The sequence below is a fragment of the Barbus barbus genome (assembly GCF_936440315.1).
Source record: "Barbus barbus genome assembly, chromosome: 45".
In the NCBI taxonomy this organism is placed as follows: Eukaryota; Metazoa; Chordata; class Actinopteri; order Cypriniformes; family Cyprinidae; genus Barbus; species Barbus barbus.
Window position 1 is genome coordinate 738,527 of NC_136723.1, and position 12,640 is coordinate 751,166.

The 12,640-nt window shown below is 40.4% G+C and overlaps 1 protein-coding gene across 4 annotated transcripts in view; it reads right to left on the reverse strand.

Moving 5' to 3' along the window:
* The window catches only part of isoc1 (isochorismatase domain containing 1), a 29,005-nt gene that overhangs the window by 8,830 nt on the left and 7,535 nt on the right, over nt 1-12,640 (reverse strand). Inside the window, exons 3-5 of one of the 4 annotated variants that reach the window (XR_013783734.1) lie at nt 6,968-7,171; nt 5,988-6,104; nt 2,024-3,278 (exon numbers count right to left, since the gene is read on the reverse strand). Coding sequence is in view for 1 of the 4 variants with exons in the window: in XM_079407748.1 (XP_079263874.1) it covers nt 3,132-3,278; nt 5,988-6,104; nt 6,968-7,171 (468 nt within the window). In the remaining 3 variants the exon portion in view is untranslated. Of the gene's footprint in view, nt 1-764; nt 3,279-5,987; nt 6,105-6,967; nt 7,172-12,640 lie in introns of those variants that run through there. The other 3 variants (XR_013783735.1, XR_013783736.1, XM_079407748.1) reach the window with 3 other exon arrangements.

Genomic DNA, 12,640 nt, shown 5'->3' on the forward strand with positions numbered 1-12,640 from the left:
ATGGGACAGCCGAAAATCGTGCAGTGTTTCGAGCTTAAGATCCAGCGATCAGAATCTCCTTTTAGTCCCACAGTCTGCGTGAGGAAGACTTCAGCCCCATGTAGACAGGATTAGTTTCCCAACATGTGGACTGCTGTGGACATCTGTAGTTTATCATCCATCCGCACTGCCAGGCCTCTCTAATGTTGAGCTATAGACTGTCCCGCAGAGCTCCGACCCCATTGAAAACACCTGAACCGATCATCAGTGTTCAGGGCTACTTCTAATTACAGACAGTGTGTTGGATCTAAAGATGGGCTGGAGCTGAAGTCTACAGGAAGGCAGGTCTCCAGGAGTGGAGTGGAGAGCTCTGGGATTAGAGAAGTCAGTAGTAACCACTGAGATGTGTGTGTGTGCTGTTTAAGCTGCTGTAAAGCCCACACCTCTGCTGTCCTTGAACTCTGCGTGGAAGACCTAAAGAACGTCTTTACAGCACATTAAATGGGACAGTTTTCAGATGCGCGCTACAACTGTTACCAGAGACCAGGAGCTTCAGTAGAACATCAGAGAACTGCGGTCAGATGAGATGTTGTCAGGCCATATAAACGAATCTTCCTGTCCTATCAGCCATTATACTGTGCTCATAGTGCACACAAACGTGCCAGCGCGCTCTATTATGCTATATTAAAGCGCTGTATCATACTCAAACCCAAATGACACTACGAGTATGCAATGTTGTAGATAAGTCGTCAGTTAAGTCATGAAGTTACAAAAGAAGGCCATTAAAGCTGCCTTAAAACTGTGCGTGCAAGTATTTATTATTTATGGGTCACATTCAAAGCGGTGTCAGATACGCATCAAGTTCAGCAGCGAGTTTTTAATGTAGCAGCCAAAATAGCTTAATAACCAGCTGCTGTGATGTCTGTTCATCAAAGAACAAAATTAAAAAGAGGAAATCAATAACTTTTTTTAGTTTAACTTTATCTTTATTTAATTTAGAATTTAGTATTTGTCTAATAAATGTTAAAATGATAGCTCTCACTCTCACTGCATGTTGAATGGCTATAGTCAATGGTTAAATATTAGGGGGAAAAAATTCATAGAGACATCAGTTGGTATCAGTGAGACGTGCCTTCAGTCATAAAAAAAGATGGCATTAAACAAATATTAAAAATACTTTATGTTGTTTCTACATTAGAAATGTGGATGATGCCGTCAACATCGGACTGCATTATGTTCTGCAGCATCTGGACAGACCAGGGACTTATGTGAGGATCCTGTTTGCTCCGCTTTTAACACTATCATCACAGACCTCCACCTGTCCAAACTAACTCAGCTCTCTGTCCCCACCTCCGTCTGTCAGTGGATCACCAGCTTCCTGATAGACAAGAAGCAGCTAGTGAGGCTGGGAAGATACACATCCAGCACTCGTACCATCAGCACTGGAGCTCCTCAGGGCTGCGTACTCTCCCCACTGCTCTTCTCCCTCTACACCAACGACTGCACATCTAAAGACCCCTCTGTCAAGCTCCTGAAGTTTGCAGACGACACCTCACTGATCGGCCTCATCCAGGACGGTGACGAGTCTGCTTACAGACAGGAGGTTAAGGAGCTGGCTGTCTGGTGCAGTCTCAACAACCTGGAGCTTAACACGCTCAAAACTGTGGAGATGATCGTGGACTTCAGGAGAAACCCCCCTGCTCTCCCCCCACTCACCATCATGAACAGCACTGTGACTGCAGTGGAGTCATTCAGATTCCTGGGCACCACCATCTCTCAGGACCTGAAGTGGGATATTCACATTGACTCCATTGTCAGGAAGGCCCAGCAGAGGTTGTACTTTCTTCGCCAGCTGAGGAAGTTCAACCTGCCACAGGACTTACTGAAACGGTTCTACTCTGCCATCATTGAATCCATCCTCTGCACCTCAATAACTGTCTGGTTCAGCTCAGCTACCAAATCTGACCTCAGAAGACTACGGAGGGTAGTCCGGACTGCTGAGCGAATCATTGGTACAACCCTCCCCACTCTCCAAGAACTGTACTCATCCAGAGTGAGCAAAAGGGCTGGTAAAATCACTCTGGACCCCTCACATCCAGCACACACTGATTCTGATACATTAATTTGAAGATTTAATGTGAAATTATTGCAATATAAAAGTATAATTAAATACTTTAATGTTAGGGGGGATTAATCGCAATTAATTTCAGAAAAATTTGCGATTAATTAGTAAAAACATTGTTCAATCGATTGACAGCACACAGACAGACAGACAGATAAAATCAGCCACAAGGCAGCATTATAAGCTAACTTCGTTTTTCACAACTGACTCCAGAAACATTCAAGCTATAATAAAATAAATCCCCTGAATCTGCCTGTGAATAAAATGGTCATGCACAATGGTCTATACAAACATGCCACTTTCAGGAAGTATGTAGAACCAAATCTGATGCTCTCACCCCTGAAAATGACTCTTAAAAAATTATATTCTGCTTCCACTGAAGAAGCTTCAACTTTTTGGTAAAGGTGTTGATCTTGTGACATGTATGAATATTTGACGGTTTAAAGAGAATCTCAATTGATTTCAGTAACTTGGCTGAACTGTAAGCATGAATCAGCAGGTTTAGATGAGAGGTAGCTTGATGTTCATACCACACTTGTGAAAAATACAGCTTTAAAATACAGTAACTGAGTACAGAAGAACAACAAACATCTATTAATAAACAGGAAGGGAAGAGAAACTTTCTAAACTAATGTTTTCCACTGCGTTACAGAGTCAGGGACAACGCTCATCCATGGGCTCAAATATCTACAAAACAAGAAAAACATTCAAACTAAAGCTCCAGAAGAAACGCTGTCAGTTGCCTCTAATGACATGAGAGAGCATAACTCTACATTCAGAGTGTGTTTCAGTAAGATGAACACTGCTGTGTTTGAGTGGGAACTCTTGATTTGGTCTGGATAGAGACGATTAATAATGATGGATCCAGCTCTTCAGATCATCTGCTCTGATACAACAGACACTGACATATACATTTTGGATTATATGACCATAAACTATGCACCTTATACCTTTTTCACTACTACAGTGTGTGCTGGTGGGGGTTTCAGTGTGTGTGTGTGTGTGTGTGCTGAGGGAAATGCTGGGCTGATCAGACTTTGGACAACAGGCCTGACTCTGGAGCGCTGGCTTTAATGATGTTCTGGATCTCTTTGAACTTGGGATGCTCTTTATCAGCCACGAGCTGCAGCAGAACAGACTCGCTGGTGGTGACGATGATTCCTGTGCGCGCCAGCCTCTGAGAGACAGACACAAACATTAGCTAGTGTTTGACAGGCCAAATATCATTTGTGGAGGATACGGAGACGAGACAAATGTTTCAATGGTCTTTTAGTTTTCTTTTCTGCTGTATATGACTCTATAGGTTGAACACAGGGCTTAACGTTAACTTTTTTGCTCACCAGTCACTGTGGCAAGTGGTTTTCCAAAATTAATAGCTACTCAGCATTTGGAAATTATGTTTTATATGATTTAAGTTGACTACCACCTACTAAAACTTAATTAAATCGATTTCCATGCCATGTTTGCCTATATAAACAGCAGTTTTCTTTCCGAATCTTATTAAATGTATCTTTTATATCAAATTCTTACATTTTATTCATCATTTCCGTTAATATAATAAGGCACTATGGGCTGTTGTCAATCAAATAAAATCTGTTTGAACAAAACCGATCTTTCCACTGCAGAAGAAACAGAAGCATCTGAATGAGATGTTTTCACAGACAGTTTAATGAAGCTGAAATGTAGTATGAATGCATTTACACTGCAAAATTACAACAGCATACAAATGCTATGAGCTTATTGTTTTAGATCAGTTTTTTTAATATACAAATATGAAATGTTGTGAAAAATGCAATGATAGGCTACTTTAAATTATGAAAGTAAATGGCCAGTAGATGGCAGCAAGACTGGCGGAAAATGCAAAGTTGTGATTTTCTAGGCTTATATGTCTAGGAACTATACTGTCACTCCGGCGTAATAATCAAGGAATTTTGCTGCCGTACCAATGATATTACGCAGCGCCTGCTAATAGTATAACGTGACCACCTGTTTGCACAGGGAGCGTGCCTTGCAACCATGGAGACATTAGTAAGAGACGATTTAGAAAACATTTCCTTTGGTACAGAACCTGAACCATATCTGTTTGAACCTGAATACACAGAAGACGAACTTTTACATACATTTTGGCAAAAGGCTGCTTGTAAAGCTGATTGTGAAAGCACGGACAGAGCACTTTCAATGATTCAAATGCCACTCCCCCCTTCTACAGTCAATCAATATAGCATAGTAGGCCTACAGTCTTGAGCAGTGCTAATTTGTTACTCTGAAAAAAAAAAATCGGATCAGTTTTGGTGATAGGGCTGTATTTTGTACCACAGAAAATTCCGATAAGCAATACTGACAATTACACACGTTTCTTTTAATCAAACCATGCACTACCTCTCTAGAACTGTACAACAGAACTAATATATACTGTATAAGACAAATGGTCGAGCAAATCTGATAGTAGGGCTGTGCAATTAATCGAATTCGATCTGATAGCATTACACAGGCAGCTAATGACAACAGCAGTGCTTTTTCAATGTGGTCAAAAGTGATAATAATGTTACACTTACAGCCATGGGTGATGATCCACTTGGTCCTGTCTGTACTCTGAAGATTGTTGGGATAGCCGTATTCTTTAGATGCCGTACCATAGTATGGGTAACACTTTCCATGTTTTCCAAATAGTCATCTGGTCCAAAATGATCGGAGCAAACACGCCATTTCTTGATTGATTCTACCGGTGTTTTCAAATCTATGTTCAGAGCAGCTAGCCATTGATTCTTTTGTTGCTTGTTTTTCGTTGGAATTCTATGAAACATGACGGTGGAATACACCTTCGACTTACTATTACAGCCCTTTACAACGCACATAACCATGGCTAATCACACACAGGTAAATCCAGCCACTAAACTCACCGGCTGTAACTCAGCAACTACACAAGCATAGTGCCGGTCACTTTGGAAGTTACCTAGATGGGGACTTCTTTCAGGCGCTGCGTAATATCATTGGTACGGCAGCAAAATTCCTTGATTATTACGCCGGAATGACAGTATAGTTCCTAGACATATCAGCCTAGAAAATCACAACTTTTCATTTTCCGCCAGTCTTAGTACACGATGCAACTACAGAAGAGTCGAGTTTTAAATAGGAAAAATATCGAAACTCTTTAGTCATTTTATAATGAGATGCTAATGGTCTAATCGGATTCAATGATTTATGCTAAGCTATGCTAATTTTGGGATCGCCAGACCCCGCGATCGGCTGAATGGATTCAAAAACGGTAAAACACATCTGTATTACTCTAGGGATGTTGGAAAATGAGCCTATTTCCAAAAAAAGTGGAGTGTTCCTTTAACTAGGCTGTGTCATTTGTTAATATAAAAACTCAGTCTTTACCACAGTATGTTTCTTCTGTGTGCAGTTGTGATCATTTGTTTTGATTTCTCCACGAGATTGTCTCACACTCGCCATACAACGATCTGTCACGCCACATTAAAAAGCATCAAAACCACATTTATTGTTTGATTTCTGTTATAAAATCAACAGAACCTAACCTAAAAGCTAAGATTTAGTTTCACATCAAAAGTAACAAAGCACAGATCATTGTGATTATTAGATGGCAGGCGCTATTAATCATGTTTAGTGAAGTTTTCACAGCGCACCATCGCAGAAGGGCTGATTAAACATCACTCTTTTGTGATATTCCAAAACTGATTCTGGTGCATCGCTGGAATACAGATGTTCTGTGGGTGTTCAGAGATGAATAAATAACCTTTCCTCTCTCCTTTGTTTTCTAATTTTCTAATGGTGTTTAAAGATTACACAGCAACAGACGACCTTCACTTTCCAGAATCAGAACAATATTAGTTAAGAGACTCCACTGTCTCATCTTCATCCTCACCTCTAGAGCAAACATCCTGTCCATCATGCTTCTGGAGGACGTGGCATCAGCAACAATGTGCACCTCAAACCCTCTTCCGATCAGATCCAGAGCGGTCTGCTGAATGCACACATGCGTCTGCAGGAGACAAACACTCGCTCAAGCTTTCCCCAAGGAACGGCACCCGATCTGAAGAACTCCAAAACAGTCCATTAATCAGGACTTTCAATACATGTTTCAAGTACTTTCCATTTCCTATCGAAACTACGTTCCAGTATAAGTGGTATTCATGAATGCTTGATGACAATAATACATAAATCAACATAACTTTTCCTGTAAGCCCAACAGAAAACTTATTGGTTAAAAATGATCATTTTCAGGTCAACAGTATTGTGAAAAACACTCTTAAAAGTAAAAAAAGAGACGTTTCATAGGACTAGAAATAGCTGAGTCATTGGGAATGCACTCAAAAGTGGAATTAACTGTAAAATGTGAAATTCAGGAAATGTGACGTATTTTGAATGAAATTCATAAGCCAATCAAAATGTTTTGTCTGACAGAACTTCAGAAATTAGAACTAAAATGCAGTAACAGTGTATGAATGCAAGTTTGTCATTTTAACAGAACGCTGGGCTGCTGGTGATGCTTTAGACATTGTTGGACATTCAGTGCTTCTGTAAAAAAACCTAACAATAACACTGATAAGGTAATAACATTACTATTTCTACTGTCAATAACAATATCAAATGAGCTCATGTCTACTGAGATGCTGGGTTCATGAATATTAATCACATTGCATGCATTTGCTCGAACTGATTCGCTGAAATCAAAACAAGGACAGTAATAGGTCAGTGCTAGCCAATGAGACTGCTGTTTGAGCATTAGCTCCGCCCACTACCGAAGAAACCTCCTCCTGCTTGTTCTTGAAGGCTTAATAATTCCAAATACACTTAAGTGTGAGCACCCTGAATAATCTCACGATCAGTATGGCAGGTACTGACCTCGACGCCGAAGAGCACCACGCTGCGGACTCCTGGGATCTCAGCCAGAGCGGCCTCCACCTCCGGAAGCACCATGGAGAACTTGGTTTTGGGGAAAACTAACTTGGCCCCAGTCAGATCCAGTTCCTGCACTGTGCTGCCCAGACCTTTAGGATATTGCTCCGACACAACCACAGGAATCCCCAGAATACGAGCCCCCTGCAGCTGAGCCCACACAAACATACACATAAACACAGAGAGAGAGAGAGAGAGAGAGAACAGGTGAAGAACTGGACACACTTAACTCTCAGGGGGACAAACACCTGCCTGGAGGTCACGTCCTCCCCCCACCTATGCATTTGGTGGGGGGAGGACGAAGACACACTCATGATAAAACAACAAACAAAAGCGGCACACATCTTCTTCATCTGTGTCGCACACTAGGTATGTAGTCAATGGCAGACTAAGAGGAGATTCCTACGGTAGATACACCTACAGCTCTCCTTTTGGTAGCAGTACAGTCCACTACTTTCTTACAGACCTTAACCCAAATTCCCTCAGAGCGTTCACAGCCAGCCAACTAAACCCACTATCAGACCATAATAACCCTCTACTTAACCAGAGAAACATCTAAACAAACCCAGCTCCACTCACTGAGAAACACGTATCGATGGAAACAAAACAGTAAAGATACATATCTAAGTACAACTGGTCAAACTAAAATTCAAGTCCTATTAGATCAATTCCTCTCCACTCCTTTCCCGCACAACAGTGAAGGTACAAACCTAGCAGTAGACAAGCTGAACAGAATATTTGAGGTCTCAGAAACATTATCACATTTAAAATCCACAAAAAGAGCACATGCCACTGAGAAATGGTTTGACAATGACTGCAAAAGACTTAGGAAAGAAGTAAGAATCCTATCAAACCAGAAACACAGAGATGCTGACAATGAGAACATCCGTCATCTCTATCATGAGAAACTGAAACAATATAGGAATACTGTAAGAAAGAAAAAAAGAGCAAAACACAAAAAGTCAATCCTTAGAATCCTTAGAATCCAACCACTTCTGGAAACATTGGAACACACTAAACACATCTTACCATCAAGAACTAGCCATCCAGAATGGAGATGTTTGGATAAACCACTTCTCCAACCTTTTTAGTAATATAGAAAACAACCAGGAACAAAATGCCATGTGTGAAAAACTAAGGGTTTTAGAGTCGACCATCAAAGACTACCAGAAGCCTTTAGACTCTCCAATTACACGAGCTGAACTATTAGACAAAATACAAACCCTGGAAACCCAAAACGCCTGTGGTGTCGATGGCATCCTAAAGGAAATGATCAAATACACGGAGCACAAACTCAGATTAGCCATCCTCAAGCTCTTCAACATCATCCTTAGTTCAGGTTTATTCCCCAACATTTGGAACAAAGGCCTAATCACTAGGGATGCACCGATACCACTTTTTCCAGTACTCGCCCGATACCGATACTTTAATGTTTTGGTACTTGCCGATACCGAGTACCGATACCGATATTTTTATTGTATTTTTACATTTTTTAAATATTGGGTAAAGAAAACAAATGAGTATGTAAAATGTTAGTTGATTAACTTCATTTATCAAATAGATACTGTCAAACCAAAATTTATTCAGACACCTTCAACATTTCTCACATTTTATTCGCTAGTTTAGAAAATGCTAATAAAATATTACAAGAACTCCAAGTTAAACTGTGTCAGAACAAATATAGCTTGATAATACCTTTCTATCAATCAATCAAAATTATTCAGACAGCTGTTGGTATGACAATATTTACACAACTATCAATACTTTGTGGGGCCACCCTTAGCCTTAATGGCAGCCTGTAGTCTCCTGGGCATGCTGTCAACCAGCTTCATGAAAGCCTGAATTTACATTTTTTCCATTACTTGGTCTGAATAATTTTTGGTCTCACTTTAGCATCAATTTTACTGGTAGTCCACTGTATGAAGAATCTTTGGGTATAATTTGTCACAGCTTACTTTATTTTGCTATCCTCAGTTACTTAAATTAACTATAGTGTCCTGCACCCACTAGTAAAAATAAATAAATTATATCTGGTCTGAATAATTTTTGGTTTGACTGTATATCCTTCGGTTATTTTTCACACTTAATTATGCCCATTAAAATGTAATTTACAATGTTTTGTTACTTTCACTGTTAATTTTTTATTAATTTATTTGCTCTATGGTACATCATCTTAAATAGCATTAGAGCTGCTCCATTGCAGCGGCTCAGCGCTGTAAACACGCTTTTTGCTGTAATTATGCAGGGAACCACTCGTTATAAATCAATCATTTTCAGATATAGAATTATTATTATTTTTTTTCATCTGAAACATTTAGATTTCAAAGCCATATAATTGCAGAAACACGCATGAAGCAAGGAAAACACGCACAGCGCGCGCACTTATGTGTACCGGAGCAGATGACAGGGACAAGTACAGAACAGCCTAGCGCATTTCACACAGGCTGATAGTTTCACTTGTGTTTCACTCGTGTTCAATGCTTAAGGTTAAAAATAAATGATGTTTAAAGTGAATGAATGCCCCTATATGTTGTCATATATTTACGATTTAGTTTTAATTCAAATGATGTGCGCTGAGCGAACATCAATAAAGATCACACCACAGAAGTGCGCGCGCGCTCTCTCTATCTCTCTCTCCCTACTGCTAAGTAACTTGTGCATTGTTTTACTTACTCGTTTTTGACATTTCTGACCGAAGTACAAACTTTCCAGTGATATCTGTGAGAAAGGGATATTCACTCGACAAGCTCGCGCATCTGCGCCGCCGCGCGCTGGATCCACTCAGCGTGTTTCGCTTATCAGCTTGCTCACATCAGCTATACAGGCATTAATACTGAATGTTTAACATTATATTCATTGCATGTACATTTTTAGACATCCTCAATCTCTAATAACTACATTCTGCTGTCTGTTTTTCTGTTGTTGGTATTTCTTTGTCTGAATATGGCACTGATCACATGCGTGGTATCGGCGTTTAGTATCGGGGCATTTGAACGAATACGAATACGAGTACATGAGCTCAGTATCGACTCGATACCAGTATCGGTATCGGTGCATCCCTACTAATCACCCCAATCCATAAAAACAGAGGCAGATTTGACCCCAATAACTACCATGGCATATGTGTAAACAGCAACCTAGGTAAACTTTTCTGCAACATCCTAAACAGCAGACTAGCCCATATTCTTAGAGACAGAAATGTCCTGAGCAAGTGTTGCACATCAGACCATATATACACTCTCCATACCTTAATCCATAAGCAAATCAACCAAAACAAAAGCACAATTTCCTCATGCTTTATTGACTTCAAAAAAGCTTTTGACTCCATTTGGCATGAAGGTCTTTTTCTTCAATTAATTCAGTGCGGCATCGGAGGAAAAACATATGACATCATCAAATCAATGTACAAAAACAACAAATTTGCTGTTAAGATTGGTAACAAACACACAGAATTCCTCCCTCAGTGTCGTGGAGTGAGACAGGGCTGCAGCTGAAGTCCTACACGGTTCAATATATACATAAATGAGTTAGCCAGGGCTCTCTACTAGACACTGAAGTCAAATGCCTCCTGTTTGCTGATGATCCACTAAAGAGGGTCCACAGCAGCATCTAGACCTCCTGCACAGCTTCTGTCAGTTAACCCCAAAAAGACCCAGCAACCAAGACCAACATCATAGTTTTAAATTAGACAACATGCTCCTCGAGCACACGCAGAACTGCACTGATCTTGGCATAAATATTACCAACACAGGGAATTTGAACAAAGCTGGGAACGACCTGAGAGACAAGGCACGGGGAGCTTTTTACGCTATTAAGAGAAATATCAAAATTGACATCCCAATCAGAATCTGGATAACAATAATCAAATCAGTAATAGAACCCATGGCACTCTACGGGTGTGAAGTCTGGGGCCGCTCACAAACCAAGAGTTCACTGAATGGGACAAACACCCAATAGACACTCTGCAGACCCAACTATGCAAAGTTTTGCTCTGAGTACAGCGCAAAACCCCAAATAATGCCTGCAGAGCAGAATTAGGATTATACCCACTTATAATCACAATTCAAAAAAGGGCCATTAAATTCCATGCTCACCTAAAAAATAGTGATAAACAGACCCTCCATCACAAAGCCCTGAACTACCAAGAGCTGACACCAGAGAGAAACGCCCTCAGCCAATCGGTCTTAGAGCTGACTACACAAACCACAACATGTCTGACTGAGAATAAAAACTTAGCCAGACCAAACCAAATAATTAAAACACAAAGAAAAATACCTACAGCATTGGAGAGACGCAACAGCCCTACAAAGTAAACTGGAATGCTATTTGGCCCTAAATAGAGAATATGAATTGGCAGGATACCTGAGTACAGTGAGTGACCCTAAACTGAGGAAAGTCCTGAGCATGTCCAGACTCAGTCAACACAATCTCACCATAGAGACCGGCAGACACAGACAGACCTGGCTACCAGAAGAAGACCGGCTGTGTCCCCACTGCACAGAAACAGAAACAGAACTGCACTTCCTGACATCCTGCCCTAAATATGCACTAATTAGGGACACTTTCTATCCCCATTTCACAACTCACCACAAAGACTTCCTTCAGAAACCAAATATGGACAAACTCCCATACCTGTTAGGAGAAAGCCCAGCAAGCTGAAACCTGGCCGGCAGGTGTGTGAGGTCCTGTCACGACCAGAGAGCCTCCAGCGGGACAGAACTACCAACACACTCACTATATGCCTAGAGTGTGTGTGAGAGAGAGAGACAGACAGAGTGTGTGTGTGTGTGTGTGTGTGTGTGTGTGAGAGAGAGAGAGAGAGAGAGAGTCTGGCTGATTATCTGATCTCAGTCAGGAATATAACTCAGACATTTACTGACGAAGTACAGACTGAGTGACCACCAGCTGGCCATAGAAAGAGGACCACATAGAAAGACGTGGTTACCTAAAGAAGAGCGAATCTGTAAGGAATGTAGATCTGGATCAGTTGAGACGGAGGAACACTTTCTCCTCCACTGTGACAAATACACGTCCTTAAGAGACGCACTGTACAGTCAAATACAGCAGATTATTCCTGAGTTCAAATTAAGAATATTACTCGCTGAAGGACCTGCTTCCTCTTTGGTAGCACAACATATTTATAAATGCCACAAACTAAGAAGTACAGAGTGAACACATCTGCATTAGTAGTACCATTAATGTTTATATAAATATATATATGGATGTATTTTACATTTGTTTTGTTTTGTTTATTTATGAATATATATTATATATTTTTGTTTTTATTCTGCTATGTACAATACTTTGGCAATATGTATCTAAGTATGTCATGCCAATAAAGCAAATGAATTGAATTGAATTGAGAGAGAGACAGAAAATGAGCTCCTGATTGTTGTATCTTTAATGCTGTTTTAAGATAAGACAGACATTCAGTTTTGATGAATTGAAGAGTAGAAAGACGTCCTACAACCTATATTACTTGAAAGAAGATTTTAAATTAACCAAGAAAAACAGGAAAAGGACAGCTAGCTGAGAGTGGCCCAAAAGCTCATACAACTGCCTCAAAAGAAAGAGAAGAAAGAAAACTCTGAGTACAGAGAGTACAGATATACTGAGGTC